This window comes from Vespula vulgaris, chromosome 17, assembly GCF_905475345.1.
Source record: "Vespula vulgaris chromosome 17, iyVesVulg1.1, whole genome shotgun sequence".
NCBI classification, from domain to species: domain Eukaryota; kingdom Metazoa; phylum Arthropoda; class Insecta; order Hymenoptera; family Vespidae; genus Vespula; species Vespula vulgaris.
Window position 1 is genome coordinate 4,499,981 of NC_066602.1, and position 23,596 is coordinate 4,523,576.

Consider the following 23,596-nt stretch of genomic DNA (forward strand, 5'->3'; position numbering starts at 1 on the left):
CTCACAATTTTTATCTTCTTTTTATAATCATTTTTAATTTTCAGCTTACTGAATCGCTGTTAGTTGTGTTTACATCATACAAAAGATTATAAACTGCATAGCCATTAAACATAAAGTCTATATATATGAGATATATTCAGCAATAGATAACTTTTTCAACATATCAAAATTAACAAGTCTAGTAATAATTAACTGAAATTCTTCATGCGATCCGATACTTCGGAATATTATAATTGCGATAATTATTCCATTGTACTTGAGATATTTTTCTGATAAATTATGATAGTAATCAATTGTATATATTATATGCATTGTCATTTGAAAGTATATACATACATATATACATACACAAATTCAATCATTGGAACTTACAACAATATGCAACCCATATCATAAATATCAACAAAAGTTTTGTCATATTACATTATCATTGTATCTCGACGTATAATCATACATACATTGTACAAATATTTAATATATATCATCCACATCTTTTTTCAAAATTCTTCGTAGTTATGAATGTCCAAACTATTCGTATGCATATCATGTTTTGATCAAATGTTAGTTTTTCTTTTATAATAGGTGTACGAAAAAAAGAAACAAAAATAAAAGTGTTTAGTGTTAGTACAAGTATTTCCTTTAATATACTTATATTTATCTGTTAATATACTTATATTTATACAATTTCTCTTAAAATGATAAAAGATTTTATCCGCTTAGGTTGATCGGTAAGCTAGAAATTTGCAATTTTAATAAAATTTTTTGTACCATGTAATAAATTTTAGAGTATTTTACTTATTTTTATACAATTATTGCAACGTCATTTTATTCAAATTTATATTTAAAAAAGCAATACATATATTTTAGCAACATATTCGCTGCCGATAAGTTTTCTAATTTCTTTGTCCTATGCGTTTTTGTTAGTAGGTTCATAAGTTTCTTTATCATATGCACTCTCTATCGGTAATATATACATCTTTACATTGCTTATCAATAGAATACTTACTTCTAACTTGTGACGTAATATCGTTATAACCTATATTTTCATTTGGTGTCATTAAAAAGGTTTGCTTCTATATATTTTGTTGTTTAAATTTTAATTATATATTTAAACTTTTATATATATACATACATTTATATTCTGCATATAATAATTATTATATGATGCTTCTATATATTTTGTTGTTTAAATTTTAATTATATATTTAAACTTTTATATATATATACATAAATTTATATTCTGCATATAATAATTGTTATATGATTTTTAATAATTACATAAATTGAATGTGCTTTTTATTCTATTTCTTTAAATCTTTTAGTTTTTTACAACAAACAAAAAATAAAGTTGTAAAATAATTTTAACTTTGTTTTTCTTCAACTTTAAATTAAAAATTATAGTTTTTCAAATAATCTTACATAATATAATATAATTTGTATTCTTCGTTAAAGATAAACATCATGAAGGGGCCACCACAGAAAACAGAGGACATGACCATAATGTTGGAGCGTCGTTTATCTAGAAATAGAGAACGTTTGATAGGTATGACAGATGAAGAACGTGCATGGCGTGCAAAGTTTTTAAAGGATCAAATATTAGATCCCTGTGAACCAGTAATATCACCAGATTATTATAAAAAAAGATATAATCCAATTAGAAGATTTTACAGAGCTCCTTTGGATAAAGTTGAAAATATGTTGGTTCCTCTAGTGGTAATTTGACATATCATTTATTTCTAAGTTAAAAATTGATACCAAAATAATATTCATCGTTTCATTATAGGGTTCTACTTGGGCTGATGGATTACGTCATATTACAGCAAAGAGTATTATGGGAATCATTTTTATATACTCTGCTTGTTATTACTTTAAATATAATGGACACGTAAGTTTTGGATTTATATTGATATCAATATCACAATGATTTTCTAATAATACGAGTTTAGTTTGTAATTTATCACTTTCTGTATTATTTGTGTTATCATGATCTGTTCAGCAATATAATTATATTATTTTATATAGGATTGGACAAAATCAGGAGGCTGGAGAACTTCATTTTCACGTATTAAACAGTTTCCTAGTGATCCAGGTTTTCCCAGCACTGAGGTACGATGCAAAGGTAATGAATTTGCAAAATATGGATTTGATAAATCACCCATATAAAATATGAATACTATTAGTGTATAATATAGTTATTTGATATAATAAATAAATGGAGTGGTAGAAAGGAAAATTGTGCCATTTATTATATCAATACTATTTCTTCCTGCTACAAATATTGTGAAGTATGTATTATTTTATTAATATATGCGTTACTATATTTTAACTTTATAATATTTTATTAACCACATATATTATACTATGCAATTTTTCCATAATGTTTTCAAATATGTATATGTGTGTGTATATATATATATATATATATATATATATATATAATATATGTATGTACATAAGTACGTATGTATGTATGAATGTATGTATATAATTAGTATTATATAAATCTCCCTTATATAATATTATAAATTATGTATTATATGTATCTGCATTATAAACATGTTATTGGTGTAAAAGCGTAATATCCACAACCTTTACTTAAATTTACTTTGTACATGTAACAAATATTGGCAGTTCATATAAATAATAAATTACTAATCTGTAACACACAACTGTTACAGATGAATAAATATATTAAATATTACATATGATAGATGATATTCTACATTATCTTATTTGAATATAATCTTTTAATTATACAATAACGCATAAACAATTTTTTATTCTAATTTATATTATAAAAAAGCATCACATTATTATAATGAGCATCAAACAGAATTATTTCTTTACCTTTGGACGTTCTAAAAGTGGAAGTGATGGTAATGATGATTCACCAGGATTGCCCAACCAAACTGATTTACTAAAACGACCTTTTATCACAGGTGCTTGCCATTTAGTACTGCACATAATAGTAGTCGTAGGTTTCTCTGTAGTGATCGCGGCCGTAGTTACAACCTTAAAAATGCAATAAAAGTTACTTAGAATAGTTTAATATACAATCAACAACTAAAATAAAGTTCCTCATTAATAATAGCACAGATTTTTAATAAGACGAATTTTTATAAAGTCGAGCTTCATTAAAGCTATATAATATGAAAATCTAAAAATTATTTATAAAGAAGATATTAAACAAATTAAGAGATAAATAGATAAGTTATAAGGAAGTTACGTTAAGTATAATTTAGAATTAACAAATTAATTTTTCATTTATCATAAATTACACAGGTGTGTAAAAATGTTTTCAATATTCAGTACATCATAACTCTTTATATAGACAAAATTTACATCTCATGTTATATTGCGAAAGAAAAATAGTTCTTCTCTAGGAAAAAAATAAAAGCGTATTTAATAATATATATAAATTTTTATTAATAGTAAAATATTTTACAAATTTATCAGAAAGTAACTTCTATAATGTACATATAAAAGTATAAGTTTATAAACTATTGTAATGTTTAATTATTTTCTCTTTTTTCCAGATAATGTTTTTGTAATAATGATATTATAAGTATGATAACATAGGCCTTTATGTATCTCTCAATAGCTTTTATATCTCAATTATAGTATTACAACTGAAGAATTGGAAACATCAGGTTCATTTTTTTCTGCATATAATTCAAATAATAACATAGAGGAGATACTTCATTAACTACTCCAAAATAACGAAGAGAGAACAATATTGATAATTATAAATAATCATAAATATGGTCTCTGAAACTATTATTGATAGTATTCACACATTTTCATTTCATAGTACTTTTTAAAAAATAATTTATTGTGAAAATATAAATTTGTTTGTAATAGCAAGAAAAATGTAAATACTTTTACAAAAAAAAAGGAAAGAAAAAAAAAGAAAAAGAAAAAAAGCAGCACAATAATACTTTTTATTTGATAAAATGTATGTGCTGGAGATATAATTTTAATATGTATCCATGTATTTGTCATCATAATAACAAAGATCATATGATTATTGATTCTGTTTAAATGGAAATCAATCTTATTTTCTATTCTAAAGTATATTCTAATGCCAAGGTACTTGATTTGGATGACTGATGGAACCCAATTTGTAGTACTTTGCAGTAGAAGGTGGTGGGATTCCTGTGGGTTGATTAGGTGGAGTAGCTGCAGCAGGAGTTTCAGCATTTTGAGCAGAAGTACCATCTCCTTTCAGAACAGCAATGCATTTCCAATTGTTAATATAGTTATCTTTCCATAATCGAACACAACCGTCATCACCAGAACTTGCTAAAATAGTTCCCATAATGTTCCAGCATACATGCCACACTGTAGTGTAATGATCATCAAATTGTGCAGCAGTGGTTATCTCAAAACGTGATAAACCATTTTGTGCACTTTCCCTATAGATATAATTAAAATAATTTTGTGATAGATATTCTCTAGATTATTTTTTTTTTTTTTATTCAAAAAATTATTTACTTACTGCATCGGTTTCAAAATAATTATTCTTACATCCTTTGTAGCTACAGCTAATGTATGAAAACTTCTACCTAAATTAGGTGCAAACGCGATATCGTGAACTGGATCAATAATATTTGACAGTGTTTCAGTTTTTGTCCACCGTCTACTACCCTCTGAATATTCATATATAAAAACTTTCCCTCCACTAGATGAATTTGTATCATCACTTCCAACTGCTATCATTGGTGGATGTAATCTAATGTATATATGAATACGTTATTTGTATATATAAGAATTATATTCTAGAATTTATAAATCAAACATTACTTGTTATACATTGTAATATTAATTTTACCTTGATAACGAGGGATTCCATGTGAGACAACTACATGGAAGTTTACAACTAATATCATGTTGTAAAGTCCATTGACTCAAATTCATAATATCTGGTGCTTCGTATATTCTAATTACTCCATCTGCACTACAAGTTATCAGTAAAAGTCCTAACATCTTTGGTGCAAATTTAACATCTGTGACAGATGTCCTGGAATCTACTAAATTTGTTCTTCTAACCCAATGGCGCATACCACGCTCTCCAGATCCTGATCCTTCAACTGTATTAGATATGAAGAAACAATATAATACACAATACTATAAGACATAGTACTAAATAGATATATATATATACCTATTTCTTCCCAAACAGCTGCAGTACGATCAAAAGAGCAAGTTGCAAGAACTTGACCAAATTCAGGATGTGCCCATGTAACTTTCCAAACTGATCCACTATGCGCTTTCCATGAAGCAGTCAAGTGCCAATTTCCATGCTCATCTTCATCCCACACCTATTTTTCAATGAGTGTATTCAATATTTTTCATTAAATTTATTTCAATAATATATACCAATACCTTTACAAATTGATCACTTGAACATGTTGCCATTCGTTGCCCATAAAAGTCATATGCAATGTCATGAATTAAATCCTTATGTTCCGCATTAATACTATGTGCTTCGAACATTGTTAATAATTTTATTTAATGCAATTTACTTTTTTATTTATCATATGCATATGTATGTATGTATATATCAATCGTAAGTTTAAAAAGGTTAGGTCTCAGTTGTTTGTGTCTCCCGCTATTGGCCTTGTTTAGAAATAATTAGTAAAATATTAATTATAATTTTAAATTACTTTATAAATATTACAAGATATAATTAGCTTATAAAAATTTGTTCCAGAATACGAATAATTATATTTGTTTTAAATTTTATCGCAAAATTTATTTCGCAGAAATAAGAATAAAAATAAAGAAATATATATATCGATTAAAATAATTCACTCACTTATTCATAAATAATTTAATAATATAAACATTTATAATGTTATTTATCTTTTAACTTCTTTCAGTAATCATTTTACATTCAAATTAAATATTTATAAATTTGTGCATTTAAGTAATGCAATTTTAGTTGCATCATAGAACCACTAGTGTCGCTACAATATAGTATTACTGTTTCTATTCTTTTATTGATATGTTCATCTCCTTTAGCTACAATGAATATTACAGTGTGACCATGTGTTCAAATACTTTGTAAATTAATTTTTAGGTTCTAAAAAAGAAAACGAGAATGAGAATGCAAAAGAAACTTTTAAAACGAAAGCAAGAAAATTTAAAAACCGAAACTGACCAACAACAAAATGCAAAAACTTCACAAGATTTTAAAAATACTGAGGTATATTATTTATTTAACTTATTTATCTTTTTCAATTTTTTACAATTTTGATATTTTAGGGTTCAGACACTGAAGATTTTCTTGTAACTGAACTAGATAGTAATGAAGATAGCACAGACGAAGAATTAGAAAATGATGACGATATTCCTGAATCTGATGTAGAAAAAGATCCAATTGTTTTTACATCTGATGAAGAAGGTAGTGAATTAGAATTTGAGACTGATTCAGAAGATGATGATAGCGCGCAAGATGAAGAAAAAGAAGATAAAGTTGATGATGAAGATATAGTTGAAGAAGAAAATAGCGATAATAACGAAGAAGAAAAACAGAAAAAAAATGATACAAATGAAGATAAAAATAAAAGTAAGATTAAAGAAACTAAAATAGATTTAGATTCTAAACAGAAAAATAAGAAGAATAAGTTTGTAAATAATTTCAATGAATCAAATAAAGCAAAAGCAAATTTAAATTTTGGAGAATCTTCAAAATATAAAAGATATAATAAAGAATTAAAAGAGAAGAATGATACTAATTCTCAGAACAAGCAAGTAAAAGTTTTAAATAAAATACAATCAGCTAATGACGTTGAATCAAATGATAAAAATAATGGTAAGTCAAACAAACTGAATTAAATATACAATCAGAGATAGGAATAATATTTTATTCTTGCTATGTAGATGACGAATATGAATATGACAGTTCGGATGAGGAGGATATACGTAATACCGTGGGTAACATACCTATGAAATGGTATGATGAATATGATCACATCGGTTATAACTGGGAAGGTAAAAAAATATTGAAACCTGAGAAAGGTGATCAATTGGATAATTTCTTAAAGAGAATGGAGGATCCAGATTTTTGGAGAACAATAAAAGATCCTCAAACTGGACAAGATATTGTACTTAGTGAAGCTGACATACAGTTAATTACTAGAATACAAAAGCAGAAGATTCCTGACGTGCAGTTTGATGAATACTCTGTAAGTCTAATATTTCTGTGATATAAAATTATTTTGAAATCTTTCGTTTTCTTTTTAATTATGTTCTATTACATATATAGCCCTGGATAGAATGGTTTACTTCAGAAGTTATGAAAACGCCACTTCGTAATTTTCCTGAACACAAACGTTCATTTTTACCTTCTAAACCAGAAGCCAGAAAAGTATCAAAATTGGTACATGCATTAAAAATGGGTTGGATGAAATCTACAGCTGAAACAGAAAAAGAAAAGCAACAAAAGGGTAAAGCACCAGACTTCTATATGCTATGGCAATCTGATGATCAAGCTGAAGAAATGCGTAGGATTCACAAACATATACCGGCACCTAAAAGACATTTGCCTGGTCATGCAGAGAGTTATAATCCTCCACCAGAATATCTATTCGATAAAAAAGAACTTAAAGAATGGAATAAATTAAAGGCAACTCCATGGAAAAGGAAGTTACATTTTATTCCACAAAAATATACTTCTTTAAGAGAAGTACCTGCATATCCTAGATATATCAAGGAAAGATTCCGAAGGTGTTTAGATTTGTATTTGTGTCCTAGAGCATTAAAAATGAGATTGACAATAGAACCTGAAGCTTTGGTACCACAGTTACCTAGTCCAAAAGATTTGCAACCATTTCCAACCACAATGTCTATGATCTTTAAAGGTCATACAGATATGATTCGAAGTATTACAGTAGATCCAATTGGACAGTACATTGCATCCGGTGGAGATGACATGATGCTGAAAAGTATAAATCTATATTTTTTATTTATTAAAAACTATAATTTTTATAGAATCTGCAATAAGTTTGATTCATATATTTTTTACAGTTTGGGAAATAGCTACAGGCAGATGTACAAAAACAGTGTCTTGCGGTGGTATAATTAGAAGTGTTGCTTGGTGTCCTAATCAAGCAATATCTCTCATAGCTGTTGCAGCAGATAAAAAAGTTCTCTTAATAAATCCAGGTGTTGGTGATCATCTTATTACGACTAAAACAGATCAGTTATTAGAAATAATACCACAAAGTGATGTTATAGGTATTAATATTGTAACTTTAATCATTTAATTCATTTATTTTTATGTTGCATTTATTAATCTAATACTATACTGATATATTATTTCAATAGTTAGCGAAAAAGTAAAATCAGCTGTACAGTGGGAACAGGCAGAGGGTGAATCATGGAATAAAGGAATTAGAATAATATTGAACCATTTTAAAACTGTAAAGCAAGTTACATGGCATGGTAAAGGTGATTACTTTGCCGCGGTTATGCCTGATGGTCAAAATAGATCTGTTTTAATAAATCAATTATCAAAAAGAAGATCGCAATTACCATTCACTAAATCAAAAGGTTTAATACAATGTGTATTGTTCCATCCAATAAGACCTTTTCTATTTGTTGCAGTATGTTACATATTATATTTAAATTAAATATAACACTAATTATATTTTTTATATTATCATGATATTATTTGTAGACTCAGAGAAATGTTAGAATATATGATTTGGTGAAACAAGAAATGGTGAAAAAATTATTGTCAAACTCACAATGGATATCAACAATGTCTATACACCCTGGTATAGTATTTATGTTTGATTTTGGAATTGTATATCATAATTTAATATCATATATTTTTTATTAAATCATCTCTTATACTACTTTATATATCATTTTAGGTGGTGACAATATTTTGGTTGGCACTTATGATCGTAAAATGTTATGGTTCGATTTAGATTTAAGTACGAAGCCGTATCAAACATTACGTTTACATGGTACAGGTGTACGAGGTGTAACTTTCCATAAACGTTATCCCCTTTTTGCTTCTGGTGCTGATGATAGAAGTCTTATTGTTTCACATGGAATGGTATACAAGTAAGATGAAACTATGTCTTTTATTCGCAATTTCTTTTTTATATATCATTATTTCATAGGGTATTAATATTATTAATATTTTTCTCATTTTCAGTGATTTATTACAAAATCCGTTAATAGTACCATTAAAAAGATTATGTAATCATGAATCATATAATGATTTTGGAATTTTGGATGTCATGTTTCACCCTACTCAACCGTGGGTCTTTTCTGCAGGAGCTGATTCAACGATACGAATGTATACATAATATGTTTACTAATTGTTAATTATTTTGATATAGAAATAAAAAATGCTGAAATATCATTCTGTGACAGAATTGTAATAATGTACATTATTGCATCTAAAGTATTATATATTTTCTATTTATAATAAATTACAATGAATGAAATATAAAAAACGAAAAACACGTATAGGAACTTGTACATTGCAACAGTAATGATATATAGGGAAAAAAACAAAGAAATGAACAACTTCATCGTAAACTTTGAATAACAGAATTCATAAAGAATAGACAACTCAAGTCCTTATTAATATGTTTCTCTCTGTTATACTATTCATCATCTGACGATGGCTATTGGAGGTATGAATAACAGAATTCATAAGGATAGACAACTCAAGTCCTTATTAATATGTTTCTCTCTGTTATACTATTCATCATCTGACGATGGCTATTGGAGGTATGAAAATGTAATATATAAATAAAATATGAGTAATACATGTCATTATGTATATTAAGATATAGGGGAATGACCTAAACATTGCCATTCTGGTTGTCCACATTCACAAACACGTCCTGCATGACGTACGTGAAAGACAGTCACTATACCCCTACTATCATCAAATTTACAAGTAATATGTAAATTATGAATTAAAAAAGTATAAAACTGATTTCCCCATCTTTGTCTCAAATATACTGATCGTGGATCTTCTCGAAGAACACTCTCAATGGCTCTTCTTTCTTCTTCCGCTTTATCTTCTAAAATTTCATTCAAATGAATCAAAGCTCGTTCGTTAAACACTACAGACAGTGTTCGTACATTTGGTCTCGATATCCATTCTGGAATTCTAACTTCAAAGGAAGCATTTTCTCTCAATTCTGTAGTACCTATTAAATTGATGTCCTCTCTTTGTAATAAATTATTATCTGTAGTAGTTCTTAGAGATACTGGAAAATTAGATAAAGTTTGAGAAGGTGTTAAAGTTTGAGGTTGAAAACCTTCTTCCCCATCAGGAGCTTCTCGAATACCCATACGTACTGGAGAATTATCAACTCTTGAATTTAATGCACACCTATGCAATAAATCTAAATCTGTACCGCAAACAGTATTTGGTCCATCTGCTCCATCCAGAAGTCTGGAATTACGAGAAGTATGAATCTCTGTGTAATTATCTCTTTCGTTTCTCAATGTATAAATTGAGTCGACATTATTTTGATCGTTAAAAGTTACATCTTGTAATCTGGTATTCAAATCTCCTGTATCTTCCGAATCTGATTCTAAACTACGTACGTATGTATTACTTTCGATTGTTGCAGTAAAATCTGATCTTGAATTAGATGATGTATTTACAATTGTATTGGATATTTCATATGAATTAGTATTTTCATTATTTTGTAAAGTATTTTCTGAATTAAGCTCCGAAGATTGAATATAATTTCTTGATTCTAGATAATTCTCCAAATTAGGATATCCTTGGAACTCTTCTGCTTGTAATCTAAGTGCAATTTCTTCATCTCTGGAAACATCTGTTTCTTGTACTATGTTATAAGAACCATTTCTAAGATAAAAATCAGAAAGCCTATTTCTTGAATCGTTATTGGATCCAAAATTAGTATTTAAATTAGATGTTTGATCTTGAATTAAATTAATACTTTCTTCCATATACTCGGCTGATTCCATCTCATTCATAGGAAAGTCCATTAATCTATTGCATAATTTTTCTATGTGCAATGGATTGTCATATTGTGGAATGTAAGGTTTTATATCTAATACAGGTGTTTGATCTACCATATCAACACCCTCAAAGTAGATGGTATAATTATCAATTTTTAATATTTTCACCAAACTTAAACCGATAGGACAAGGACGATGAGGAGAACGCGTAGAAAATACACCTGTTCTGATACCATTCAATCTTGGTGGAGCCACTTTAGCACGAATATGTGTTGAATCATTTCTATGGAAATGAAATATAATCCTAATACAAAAAGTTATGTTAATTGCTATATAATTTAAAAATATGATATAAATACTTTATCTATTTAAGTTTACCACAGGTGAGAAAAATCTTGTAATCCTTGAAGCGCATGGTCTGGATTTGTAAACACAGAATTATGAAGTAATATTTTTCCAGACGTCCTTCCAGAAATTCCAGGCTGTCGTGGTACACCTCTTTTATTAGGAAAGCAGGTAGATATTATCCCAATAGGTTTCAACTTTAAAGTATCGTCTTCGTTACTTGTACCAGGTTTTACCTCCTCCAAAGGTATCTTCTTGGATTCCAAGTTAGTTGTACCATTTTTACTTAATTCCAAGAGACGTTTAATATTATTAATATCTTTTTCGTGCATGTATCGTAAGTTTTTTATTTGTTGTCTGAAAGTTATATATTAATAACATTTTTAGTAGGTTATTTCCACGTCAAATTTTTTGTAAGTTTCATGATTATAAAATAATCGGAAAAAAAAAGGAAATTTTAAGAGAAATTGTACCTTAAATTATTAATCTCGTTTCTAGCCGCCGTTAATTGTCCAAGCATATGTTTCATGTTTAAATCTGAACTTTGACAGTTCGATTCCATATTTAAATTTTATTGAGAACACGTATTACCGGCATTATCAAGAATGAACAGTTTATAATATATGAGAAATATTATTTGAAAAAATTTCCTTTTATCCAATTTTTGTAAATCTATCACCAAGTTTTATCATTTTAGATAGTATAAATCTGCAGGTTTTTATTTTCCACATATAATTAACATTACTCTTCCGTAATTGATTGTAGACACATACGTACGCATGCAAACAAAATATAATCATGATACAACGTGAATCGATAGCATATTCACTGAAAGTATATTTGTGTAATGAATGATACCATAAATATGTACTTAAGATATAAATATTTGAGTAATATTTTTATTAGAATAATCGATATATTTTCCTTAGAAAATAATTAAAACTGTAATAATACAATAATATATTCTAAGAAGATAAAAATGACGAACAGGATGACGTCATCTTCTCAGCACGTGATTGGTACGTGACTCACTGGACGGACCAATAAAGATCAACCATGTCGACCAATCGCGACTTCCCATATCTCATTGAACTACTTCGACAAAATGGCGACGCGAGAATAATTTTGAACACGCAGCTTATTGATCTCTGCAATAAGTTATATATATATATATATATATATATATATATATATATTTCTTGCAAAAAAACATTTTGTCGTTAATTAAAAAAAAAAAAAAATATATATTTTTAAATCTTTTAAATAATCATTGAGAATATGAAGTTGGAAACATTGATTGCTATTCTATCCACACAGTTAACCTGTTATATAATATATATAGTTTCTATGCATAGAGATTGCATTCCCAATTCATGTGAATTGGGCTGGCTGTGTTAACGGCTTAACATGGCCTAACATTATCTTCTTCGATCGCATTATATGACAGTGGCTTGCTATGGTCCTTTTATGCACGTTACACTTGCTTACTATCCAATTACTTTTTAAACAATTAATCGATGTTTCAATATTAAATGCGCATATACATATATCTAAATATTAGCATTTAGCATAGCATAAACTGATTGTATTAAAAGGAAAAAAGCAGTAAATAAATTACTAGATTATTATTATTAGTGACACGAAGGTTTGTAACATTTAAATATTTGCACACATTGAATAATTCATTATTCTTTCTTTTCGTATTATTAATTGGTACGAATTTTGTAAGTGAAATCAAATCAAATATATATATTTCCATTATTAATCTTCTAAATATACTAACAATATCATTATTAATATTTATATAGTGTACACCATTTTTAAAATACAACTCACAATATCCCACATTGACGGTCGATATAAAAACAAAAATGGACTTTTTATGCAGTTGTACAAAGTTCCAGATGTGATGTGTCACTTTTGATGTGCATGCTCCTTCCTTTTCTCTTATCATCTATCTCTATTCGTCGAACGAAGACGTGCGTGAATAGCTCGAAAGTAAATATTAAATTTTAGTTGTTTTTATAAACACGATTAAAATTATTCGAGAAAATATATTGTTTATTATTTGATTTGATCAAATAATTATTTAAATAAACATATTCTAAAATGTTTTGATATTTATAATTAAAAGAAATTAGTAAATAATATAATCATTAAAAATAGATTGTTGTGAAAGACAGAAATTTAATAATGAATATACTATAATGTTAACATTCGCGTTTGTATGATATAATAGAGTAATAAATCTTAAATTTTTTACAGTTTACATGATTAAAAATCATTGAAAATTATAAAATTGTATCTTATATGTCATCATGTCATATATTTTATATAATTGTTAATGGACAAAGGTTCCAAGTCTTAATTTATATAAAGAGTAATAATATTAGGTTAATAATTATTAGTTTTAATAATAAAACGACTTAGTAATAAGTTATTAAGCATAAAAGTAATAATATAGCACAATATTTAACAATCATACAAATGTATATGTTTGTTTTCTGCAGTTAAAAAACACAATGGCATTTCATGAATTAGTAGAAGGAGAATGTGGAGTTCCTAGTTCATTAATTCGCCTTACATCACATTTTGTGAAAGATCATGGCTTCAAGGAAGAAGGAATACATCATCCTTTTATACCACCAGAATCATTTCAAGCCACAGATTCTGAACAGTTAGTGAAACAATTTATCGAAGAAACATCATGTCCACAAACATTTCGAATGGATAATTTATTACAAGAGATGCGTGAAATCGATCAAAATATTCAACCACCTGTAGCAGCACCAGGAGTAGTTAAGGAATTAACTGGTTTAGATACTTCTTGGGCAAATCAATATTTAGAATCTGGAAGACACTTCGATGTAACTTTCTTTTACTTTTTAATTTTTGTATATATGTATATTTTATAATGGTGTTAATATTAGAGTATAGTATTAATATAGATTTAACATATTTAATATTAAAATGAAAAATCTTTACAGGAACATCATGCAGATGATATTTGGAATACACCGGTAATAAAAAACAAACAAACTCCGATTATCCAAGCCCAAGAAACTCACGAATTTGGATTAGATCCAAAATGGGCAGAAGAATATTTAGAACATAGCATAGATAGTGTAGAAAACAATATTCCCAAGCATGAAGTAGCAGAAACAATAGAAAATAATGAAAATTCTAATTTGGTGTATTCTAAATTTATGAAATTTATGAGACAGGAGGGTGAAGTTCCAATAAAAAATGTTGAATTGTCATTACCAGATTCTAATAATACAGATGATAATTGGACAGAAGAATATGTCAACCAAAAAAGTAATCAAAATATATCTGAGAATAGTAACGATGAAAATAAAGTCTTGAATCAAGTAGAAGAAGATCTATCTGTAGCTGGTACTTGGATTGATGAATTTGTAAAGGAAAATATATTTTCTGCAGGTAAATAAATAATATAATTTCGTTTTATTACTAAAATATTTAGTCAAAATTATTTTTAAAATTTCATTGATTATTTTATATTAGATGTTGACAATTATGAGTCTACATTTTGGACACGTCTTCAAAATGAGTGGGATAAAATATCATCATCAGATGATATTTCCACGGTACATCCATGGATATCTGAATATGAAGCATATTATGATCCATTTAAAGATTATGCGTTTCATAATGAGAATCCCATGAAGAATTTACCTGAAGCATTAGAAGAAGGTATAAAAAGACTGAACGCAGGTGATTTACCAAGTGCAGTTCTTTGTTTTGAAGCAGCAGTACAACAAGATGAAAATAATTCTGAAGCTTGGTTACTTCTTGGCAAGACTCAAGCAGAAAATGAGCAAGATCCTTTAGCTATTTCTGCGTTAAAACGTTGCCTGAAACTTGATCCTTTAAATGGAACAGCCCTTATGGCTCTCGCGGTTTCTTATACAAATGAATCCTATCAAAAACAAGCATGTTTAACACTAAAAGAATGGTTATTGAAGAATGAGAAATATAAGCATCTTTCGGTCTCAAAAACTGTCACAGAGCACAATCCAAGATCCAGTGTATCAACAATTTTGTTTGAGTAAGCTCAATGTCATAAAAATTAAGTACATAAGACAAAGAAAAAACTTTTTCTTGTTTTTATTATAGTGATGTACACAAAGAAGTACAAAAATTATATATACAAGCTGCTAGAATGATTCCTCGAGATCAAATAGATGCTGATGTGCAATGCGGTCTTGGTGTGTTATTCAATTTATCCAGCGAATATGATAAAGCTGCTGATTGCTTTCAAGCTGCTTTACAAGTTCGACCTGATGTATGTATATATTTGTTATATAAAAATGAAAAACGTGTTATATCAAAATGAAAACATTTTTAATCATAATAACATGAAACTTTTGTACTTATACTTGTTAAACGAGAAGTACAATTTACTTTTTTTCTAAGGATTCTAGATTATGGAATCGATTAGGCGCAACATTAGCCAATGGTCAACGTTCAGAAGAAGCAATAAATGCGTACCATCGTGCCTTAGAATTATCGCCAGGTTTTATCAGAGCACGTTATAATCTTGGAATCTCTTGTGTTAATTTAGGAGCATATAAGTAAATAAAGAAATTGTCTATTTCATATTGATATATTATGATATCAAATTATATATTGAATAATTACATATTTTGTTTTTTTTTATAGAGAAGCTGGAGAACATTTACTAACAGCTTTGAATCAACAAGCTGCTGGTAGAGGAGTTCAAGGAGAATACATAGCACCTAAAGCAATGTCGAACACAATATGGTCAACTCTCAGGCTAGTTTTATCATTGATGCACAAATATCATTTGAATGAAGCTGTAGAAAATAGGTATTCTTTTTAAAATTGTTAAAAGGATTTTCATGAATAATAGACTATTTATAAATATTCCTTTTTTCATATTATTATATATTATATGTTATTTTTCATATCATACAATACGTAAGTACTGTACAATTACGTCCTAAGTTTTTTCTTTGTTGCAGAGATTTGTCAAAGTTAAATAAAGAATTTGAGATTGTATAGGCAGTTTCTGCGTTTAGCAGAAAATACAGAGATAGCAATGATTTGAGCATGAAATAACTGCATTATTATATATAAAGGCATGTATACTTCTGGAACCTCTGGGATGTAGTTATTATAAAAGAAATATGGTTTTTTCATTATTGAGATATAGAATAAATGAAATAAAAGATATTTTAAATAAATCCCGAAACAGTTATATATATGCGTGTAATTGTACATGACATAATGTTCAAACAACTTTTCTATTTATATATATTTTGATCTTACAAGGGTGATTTTGATACTATATTTACATATATATAACACACATTATGAAAATAGTACTGGAACTTAGCCACAATGGAATTTATTAATTGTTTTAATACATGAATTATTAAGTTCAACTGTAATAATCTTGTTGGATGAAAATATTGTTACCTTCATAAGTCAGTTGTAATATCATTAAAATTATTATACTCAATTATGAAGTTGTTGTGAAGAATCAATTATTAGCGAAGTTTATTGTTGTGCCAATTTATTGTTGAGACAAATAATTCACTATTCTATACAGATTAAATGAATGGAAAACACAATGCATTGAAAAATAACATAATTATATAAATAAAAAAATTAATCTCTAATTTTAAAATAAAAATCATTACTCTCAATGTATTAATGGAACAATGCTGGTCATTATCCAATATTAAAGAATATATCTTATATTAATCCAGTGACATACTGCATGGTAAGTGAATAAAAATGCAATATCATTATATATTTTTTCATTAACATTCCAGAAAATGAAAGTTATTTAAAAATATCAGTTAATTCTATCTCTAACTTTTTTGTTAAAAATAATTTTAATTTATTCATTTATTCCTTATAATTATTAAGACAAGGATAATATATGAATTTAAATTAATATTAAATTATATTAATATTAAATAAATATTAATAAGTCATTTCTATATTAGAATTATTGCATTACTTCTTTTTATACAATTATTTTCTTAACTTCGGATAAAATTCTATCTTCAATTTTAGTATATGAATTAATTCTGTGTCTTTTATTATAAAAAAGGGAAATAGATATTATTATTAAATAAATGCTAAAGTTTTATAGTATATGTTTAAAATTTGTATTTATATATTTTTGACAATAATGATTTATAAATATTTCAGAACTCTAACGCAATTATATTGGATCTATAATAAAGAAAAATTATTCCTAAAGGCACATCAAAAAGAGTTACATATTTTATAATACAGATATTAATTGTGGAACACTAAGTTCTATAGAATCAATAAATTTAATAAAAAATAATTATTTTAATGAAGTTTACTACTTCTATAATATATGTTATTTCCCTATAGCAAATAGGATATCAAAATTCTATAATACAAGTTATTAATAAAATTCAATAGTTATAGTATAAATTAAACGAAATGTACTATTTAATGTTATACTCATATTAAATATCAATCGAATCGTGCTTTTAATTAAAAGAAATCTATCGTTTTCATTTCAAAATATCCATTCATTTACTCACGAAATAAATTATTTTTTAACGATGTTTGTTTATAAGAGGGTCGAATATTTATTTATTTATTTATAAAAAAAAAAAACTAAATGTTCTTGATATATGTCAACAGTAAAATTACAATTGCAAATCTATGTATATACATAGTTATCTTACACATTCATAAATAGTTATTAATGATCATTTACTATCATATACAGATGGAAAAGTTAAGAATTATTCAATAAAAAAATTTACAGAAATAGTAAAACATAACTCAGTTTTACTTTAACAATGTAAAATATGCAAAAAGCTTGTATTATCTGAATATTATAGTATATAGTCTATACTATTTTATTACACATAGATAAATATAATTTTTAATATAATTTTTAGAAATGAAGTATATAAAAATCACAAGCACACTCAATGTAAGAGATTTCATTTTATAAAATTTTCTAATTAAATACACGATTTTTGAGAATAAGAATTCGTTTATCCTATTTGCTTCAGAACAGTATATATTTAAATGTAAACTACAATAGATCTCTCTATATAGAACATTGCAACAGCTGATTATATCATAATTTTTCATTTATATATTTTTCTTTTTTTTTCTTTTTTCTTTTAATTCCTTTCAATTAATTTATAACATTCCATAAATCAAAGAATATGCTCAACACGTTTGCTATAAATATAATTTTCAAATATTTGATGAAAAATAAGATGCTGTTGTTGGAAAGTACATTTGTTCGAAATTGAAATAATATTATATTAATTAATTTTATATACTAATAAAGTCCAATTAATATAAGATAACAATTTATTAAAATTAATATCACAGTAAATTGTTTTAACATTACGATAGTAAAATCTTACAGAAACAAACAAATAATTCGAATTTGACAATTGACAAAATAAAAAAAATTATTACCAAACTAAATATAAAGGCAAAACTATATGGATAAAAAATATATATATATATTTTTTTTATAGCAGTATGTAATACATACATATTATAAGACTTTTTTTTGAATCGGATATATTTGATTTCTATTCCTTTCTTTGAAATATTTAAAAGTGTACTTTATTATATTATGTAATATCATATATAACTTTCTAATTCCTTTAATAATTGTTATATACTTCCTCAAATTTATTTATTTCTCTATATGTGATTTATAAGTAAAATTACCTAAGATGATTTTACAACTTTAAAGTTGATAATAATTGTTGGCTAGTTTCTATTATTAATGATTTCACATGATCTGCATGCATAATCTGAGTACACATTTCAGTACATTTTTGAAAAGCCATTGCATTATCTTTTGGTAAAATATGATGTAGACTTTTCAAAGGTAAAACGTGTGGTAAATGATGTAAAGTTTCTGAAATTATAAATCATTTCTAAGCATTTTAAAAAAAATATCAAATAATTATATTAAATCATATATAAATATTGTGCAGTTGTTCAAAAATAATTTTTTTTATTTATAATAACTTACCCTTCATAATTTCACTATATAAACAATGTAATTCTGTTTGTTCAGTATATGTAGAAATTCTACTCTGTAATAACTCGATAAGATATTTCCACTCTACTTCTTTCATATATTTATCCTGAAATATTTCAAACCAGAATCTTAATTAGCTTTTCTATAAAATAAATTACTAAAATAATTACTTTAATGAAGAAGATTTTTATTTTACCTTTGCGTATTGTAAAATTGCTTGAGGACAATTATCCATTAAAATTAATGTTACTTCTTCAGTATCTTGTATATATAAAGTTTTAAGTGACAAACTGCCATCAATATTTTGAGATTCAAGAAATTGTTTTACTTCTTGTAAACATTCAAGCGGTATAAATTCATATGATAGCACACATTGTAATTTGAACAATTCAGGATGAATGGATTTCCCTGTATCAGATGTTGCAGTCATATTTATGAAATCTTTGAAATCATTTGTAGTTAAAATTGCTTGATAATCCTTCGCATATGGAGGCATTTTATTTAAGTATTGTGGCCTGCATTTTGCAAATATAAAATCTCTGTCAATATTGTCTTTATATTCTTTGTTTTCAATATTGTACATTTTTGTTTGTGTCAGTTTACCCAAGTATGAACGTACTAATAATTTAAATGCTTCTACCATAGCAAAATCAGAACATATTTTATTTTTATTTATGCCAGATAGATCGATCATCGATTTAATGTTGAAATAATTATGGAAATATTTTTCTATAAAAATTTGTAAGGCTGCTGCAGCATTGTGACCATCTCTTCCAACACGAGATGGTAAATATTCTAAAAAGGCTTGTAAGATTTGATGTAAAGATAAACCATTGTTATCTTCTTCTATTATTTGTATAAGTATCTCAGCAAATGCAATGGTCTTCTTATGTAACAACATTCCGGCAAAATCTGAAAATGTAGGGACTAGTGTACTTCTTTTTTTCACTGCTGTCATCTCAAATAATAAATCCCAATGTTCCAAAATCATTTTTTTAATACATTGTACAGAAACATGTTCTAGAATTTCTTCAGCATGATCTTGTTTTTGATTTTGTACATATAGCAAAGCTAATGCAAGACGAATTGGATCACATATCTCATATGATAATAGTAAATTTATTAACTTATCTGTCACGTAATCTCTCAATACCACACTTCCAAAAATTAATTTCAATAATTCTTGTTTTTTTAATCTACAGATGATTTCTATAATATTGTGTCCTTGAAACAGAGTATCAGCTTCAGTGCCACATCTCATTATCATCAGTATGTCAGTTAAAAATGTTATAAGACCTGGTGCATCCTGAGTTGACTTTCTCGATAACACTTCAGAAGGTTTTAAACCTGACATTTTGTAATAAGGTATGCATAGTTCCCAATCTGATTCATACTCTGAACGTATATAATAATCTCCCAATAATGCACAAGATTGATTGTACAAATTTTTTAATTTCAACCAATTTCTATGTGTTGCATCATCGTCATCATTATCAAAACCATAATAAGAACTATCTTTAGCTAAGCGTATTAAAGCATGAGCCTCACCCAATAAATGTCTATATGTACTTGGACTTGATGATTTATGGCTTCTTGCAGCATTTAGAATGTCATAATATACAGTCTCCAGCTTAGGTAAAATTAATGAATATAATGTCCAAGAATTGTCAGCTTTAGCTAATAAAACTAAATAACTTTTTGTGTGTAATAGCTTTTGTATACCCAAAAATGGTCTCAATCCTATCAGACATACAGGTTCTGAGATACTTGGACAGGTTACTTTATACTGATCAATATCATTTAACATTTTTGCCACATAATGTGATAAGCGTAATGTATAAGATTCTAAACCAACGTCAGTCAATGCATGAAGTACTGTATGCTCAAGTGCAATGTGATTAATGGGTGCAGTAAATGGATAAGTCGTTAAACAAGTCGCATCTAAAGGATTTGCACTTGTTGCTGAAAAATGATAAAGATATCCTTCTTGTATAGTACATACAAAGCAACTTATACCTTGTAAGTATTTGTATTTGTCAGATCTTAAAATTGATTTCTTTATGCAAGATCCATTACATTCTTTTCTCATATATAATGGTTTTAACATTGAACATTTAAAATATTCCATGCTTCTATCTACTTCTGATTTATTATTAGCAATAGCAATTCTGAGAGATAGTAGATTTTTTACAGTATAATTTTCAGACCAGCCAGAATCAGGTGAATTAGTTTTGATAAAAACTTTCATATCCGGTGGATTTAAAGTGAAAGGACTAAGAGTATGTCCAGGACCAATTCTTTCCAAACTTATAGATGGAAAATTTATAGTCAATGGCTGTGAATTTGTATCGATAATTTCTTGAGCAACTAACCTTTGTAATTCTTCTTTTTCATTATATATCAAATGATCCCAGTCGATAACTTCATTATTTTTTTTTGATTTTATTTTCTTGATATCTGTTGTTTCTGATTTGCACCATGCATTTATCTTTGACGTCATGTTCTTTTTGTTTTTACTCTTCGTACTTGATGCATCATTATTTTCTAGCATAAGATTCTGTTCTGAAATTTTATGCTTTAGATTTGTTGCTTGAGCAATTGTTTCTTGGTCCTGATTACTAGATGTATGATTATTATCAACAAGTGATGAGTCATTAGATATTGAAGTTTTGTCAATTGATGATTCATTTGTAGATGTTAACGAGCTAAGTTGATCTATATCTTCATACATAGAATTGGTTAATCGAAAAACACATAAATTAGTACTATTCATAATAATTATAAAATCTTCCGCTATTTCCATATGCATAGGTGAAAATGAGAATCCTAAAGACCAAGGCCTTGCTTCAAAATCTATAAATTTTAATTTAGATAATTGTTGTGTTTCAACTTTATATTCGTGAAGTATAGCAGTATTTCCTGAAGCAATTAATAAATTTCCAGTACTTTGACAACAAGCTATTAATGTTGGTTGCACGCTTAAAGGCAATTCTATCATTTCCAAACTATTTAATGGTCGATTTAAACTTGGAGTTACACGACCTGCAATTCTAGCTCGCATCGGCTGACTTTGATCTTTTACTACCGCCCAATTTACATATATTCTTACAAAATTATTAGTAACTTTGTTCCCATGGTTATTACTTATATTGTCCCTAGAATATTTTGATTCTAATGTCACAACATAATCTCCTTTAGAACAATGTAATATTTGATTAATCATATCAACAGTTGGAAATATTGTATGCAATTTTATATCAGATGGCATTAACTCCCATACTTCAACACAATGTGTCGAAAGAGCTAGCAATAACATTTCTCGTCCATTAGTATTTGCAACACATGTTGCAGTTGGTTCTTCAATTTGGGTAACATTCTGTCCCAAAAAATTATGTACTGTTATAACTCGTACCATGTTTACTTTGCTATGATATAATCTTTTGAGACATAATTATAAAATAAATAAATCCTTTGTTTTTAAAAAACCTATAATATTTAAAAAAAAAAAGGAGAAATTATGTATATTAATAGTATACATAATTTACGTTACTTCAAATATGAAAATGAATTGTTACCTTGTTGCAAATAACCAAAGAAAATATATGAAATCATTATTTCATACACATCTCTTGTTTTACATAAATAAAAATATTTTTATAATCTTCTTTCTCAATAGAAATATCAAAGTATTATTTTTTTAAAGTTACATATTTCCGAGTTATCTCTGATAATAACTTTTATATATATTCAATGAGGGATGATAATTACGATTAACAATAATAACCGTATTGAAATCCACTTGTAAATGTCGAAGGAGAACAAATTCTTCTCGATAATTAATAATTTCTAATTAATCTTTTTATGTGAAAATTAACGTATACGGCTACACAAGAAAGGTATAGAGACATGTCAAGATCAACACTCGACTTGTTTGACATTTTCCATTTATCTTACGCATGCGCAGATCCATTTATAGATACATATGTGATCTCAGCGCCATATAAGCGTTTTCATGTAATCAACTTAAATTAATATTGCATTATATACACTGTAAATCGTTAGAAAAAATACTGTTTTATATTTTTATTCAATAATGTCCGAATTCTATATTAAAGATAGAACATGTTAAACTTTTTCAATAATGTAATATATTCGAGAAAATTTCAAAACTATGCACAATTATTAATTATTTATAAATGTATTCATAAAATATATACTTAT

General features: G+C 26.9%; 6 protein-coding genes across 9 annotated transcripts; 3 read left to right on the forward strand and 3 right to left on the reverse strand.

Moving 5' to 3' along the window:
• Positions 1-919: 919 nt before the first annotated feature.
• On the forward strand, positions 920-2,233 carry LOC127070038 (uncharacterized). Its single transcript, XM_051007834.1, has 4 exons — positions 920-1,065; positions 1,453-1,713; positions 1,784-1,885; positions 2,023-2,233. Exons 2-4 carry the CDS (start codon positions 1,462-1,464, stop codon positions 2,161-2,163), a joined length of 495 nt encoding a protein of 164 aa, XP_050863791.1. The 5' UTR covers positions 920-1,065; positions 1,453-1,461; the 3' UTR covers positions 2,164-2,233.
• Positions 2,234-2,662: 429 nt separating this feature from the next.
• On the reverse strand, positions 2,663-5,970 carry LOC127070032 (nucleoporin SEH1-A). Of its 2 annotated transcripts, XM_051007823.1 has the most exons (7): positions 5,819-5,970; positions 5,386-5,619; positions 5,165-5,321; positions 4,832-5,090; positions 4,499-4,732; positions 4,094-4,415; positions 2,663-3,012 (listed from the first exon to the last, which is right to left on the reverse strand). In XM_051007823.1, the coding sequence occupies exons 2-7, from the start codon at positions 5,494-5,496 to the stop codon at positions 2,836-2,838; spliced, it is 1,260 nt and encodes a 419-aa protein (XP_050863780.1). In that variant the 5' UTR covers positions 5,497-5,619; positions 5,819-5,970; the 3' UTR covers positions 2,663-2,835. The 2 variants fall into 2 exon arrangements, with proteins under 2 accessions (XP_050863780.1, XP_050863781.1); XM_051007824.1 differs by lacking the exon at positions 2,663-3,012 and having other exon boundaries at positions 3,440-4,415; positions 5,819-5,968.
• Positions 5,971-6,015: 45 nt separating this feature from the next.
• LOC127070027 (ribosome biogenesis protein BOP1 homolog) lies at positions 6,016-9,395 on the forward strand. Its single transcript, XM_051007814.1, has 9 exons — positions 6,016-6,208; positions 6,268-6,817; positions 6,886-7,190; positions 7,271-7,949; positions 8,032-8,241; positions 8,332-8,609; positions 8,684-8,783; positions 8,883-9,078; positions 9,173-9,395. Exons 1-9 carry the CDS (start codon positions 6,104-6,106, stop codon positions 9,324-9,326), a joined length of 2,577 nt encoding a protein of 858 aa, XP_050863771.1. The 5' UTR covers positions 6,016-6,103; the 3' UTR covers positions 9,327-9,395.
• Positions 9,396-9,410: 15 nt separating this feature from the next.
• Positions 9,411-13,263, reverse strand: LOC127070030 (tRNA (adenine(37)-N6)-methyltransferase). Its single transcript, XM_051007818.1, has 4 exons — positions 13,153-13,263; positions 11,790-12,464; positions 11,350-11,673; positions 9,411-11,275 (listed from the first exon to the last, which is right to left on the reverse strand). The coding sequence occupies exons 2-4, from the start codon at positions 11,876-11,878 to the stop codon at positions 9,811-9,813; spliced, it is 1,878 nt and encodes a 625-aa protein (XP_050863775.1). The 5' UTR covers positions 11,879-12,464; positions 13,153-13,263; the 3' UTR covers positions 9,411-9,810.
• Positions 12,543-16,847, forward strand: LOC127070028 (peroxisomal targeting signal 1 receptor). Of its 3 annotated transcripts, none has more exons than XM_051007816.1 (8): positions 12,543-12,961; positions 13,827-14,183; positions 14,304-14,757; positions 14,842-15,385; positions 15,454-15,622; positions 15,754-15,911; positions 16,000-16,167; positions 16,323-16,847. In XM_051007816.1, exons 2-8 carry the CDS (start codon positions 13,839-13,841, stop codon positions 16,360-16,362), a joined length of 1,878 nt encoding a protein of 625 aa, XP_050863773.1. In that variant the 5' UTR covers positions 12,543-12,961; positions 13,827-13,838; the 3' UTR covers positions 16,363-16,847. The 3 variants fall into 3 exon arrangements, with proteins under 3 accessions (XP_050863773.1, XP_050863772.1, XP_050863774.1); XM_051007815.1 differs by lacking the exon at positions 12,543-12,961 and adding an exon at positions 13,170-13,314; XM_051007817.1 differs by lacking the exon at positions 12,543-12,961 and adding an exon at positions 13,691-13,709.
• A 672-nt stretch (positions 16,848-17,519) lies between these two features.
• On the reverse strand, positions 17,520-23,313 carry LOC127070026 (BLOC-2 complex member HPS3). Its single transcript, XM_051007813.1, has 4 exons — positions 22,951-23,313; positions 19,572-22,861; positions 19,367-19,481; positions 17,520-19,249 (listed from the first exon to the last, which is right to left on the reverse strand). Exons 2-4 carry the CDS (start codon positions 22,788-22,790, stop codon positions 19,068-19,070), a joined length of 3,516 nt encoding a protein of 1,171 aa, XP_050863770.1. The 5' UTR covers positions 22,791-22,861; positions 22,951-23,313; the 3' UTR covers positions 17,520-19,067.
• Positions 23,314-23,596: the final 283 nt, after the last annotated feature.

Coding starts and splice junctions, on each gene's coding strand:
- LOC127070032 (XM_051007823.1), bottom strand. CDS start 5,496: ATGTTCGAAGCACATAGTATTAATGCGGAACATAAGGATTTAATTCAT. Junction 4,733..4,831: donor TGGAATCCCTCGTTATCAAG/GTAAAATTAATA, acceptor TATATACATTAG/ATTACATCCACCAATGATAG. Junction 4,416..4,498: donor ATTATTTTGAAACCGATGCA/GTAAGTAAATAA, acceptor TTATATCTATAG/GGAAAGTGCACAAAATGGTT.
- LOC127070038 (XM_051007834.1), top strand. CDS start 1,462: ATGAAGGGGCCACCACAGAAAACAGAGGACATGACCATAATGTTGGAG. Junction 1,714..1,783: donor ATATGTTGGTTCCTCTAGTG/GTAATTTGACAT, acceptor GTTTCATTATAG/GGTTCTACTTGGGCTGATGG. Junction 1,886..2,022: donor ACTTTAAATATAATGGACAC/GTAAGTTTTGGA, acceptor TATTTTATATAG/GATTGGACAAAATCAGGAGG.
- LOC127070030 (XM_051007818.1), bottom strand. CDS start 11,878: ATGGAATCGAACTGTCAAAGTTCAGATTTAAACATGAAACATATGCTT. Junction 11,674..11,789: donor AACGAGATTAATAATTTAAG/GTACAATTTCTC, acceptor TATAACTTTCAG/ACAACAAATAAAAAACTTAC. Junction 11,276..11,349: donor CAAGATTTTTCTCACCTGTG/GTAAACTTAAAT, acceptor TTTTTGTATTAG/GATTATATTTCATTTCCATA.
- LOC127070028 (XM_051007815.1), top strand. CDS start 13,240: ATGTGCATGCTCCTTCCTTTTCTCTTATCATCTATCTCTATTCGTCGA. Junction 15,912..15,999: donor GTTAATTTAGGAGCATATAA/GTAAATAAAGAA, acceptor TTTTTTTTATAG/AGAAGCTGGAGAACATTTAC. Junction 16,168..16,322: donor AATGAAGCTGTAGAAAATAG/GTATTCTTTTTA, acceptor TCTTTGTTGCAG/AGATTTGTCAAAGTTAAATA.
- LOC127070026 (XM_051007813.1), bottom strand. CDS start 22,790: ATGGTACGAGTTATAACAGTACATAATTTTTTGGGACAGAATGTTACC. Junction 19,482..19,571: donor CAATTTTACAATACGCAAAG/GTAAAATAAAAA, acceptor GAAATATTTCAG/GATAAATATATGAAAGAAGT. Junction 19,250..19,366: donor ATATAGTGAAATTATGAAGG/GTAAGTTATTAT, acceptor TTATAATTTCAG/AAACTTTACATCATTTACCA.
- LOC127070027 (XM_051007814.1), top strand. CDS start 6,104: ATGAGAATGCAAAAGAAACTTTTAAAACGAAAGCAAGAAAATTTAAAA. Junction 8,242..8,331: donor ACCACAAAGTGATGTTATAG/GTATTAATATTG, acceptor TTATTTCAATAG/TTAGCGAAAAAGTAAAATCA. Junction 8,610..8,683: donor GACCTTTTCTATTTGTTGCA/GTATGTTACATA, acceptor TATTATTTGTAG/ACTCAGAGAAATGTTAGAAT.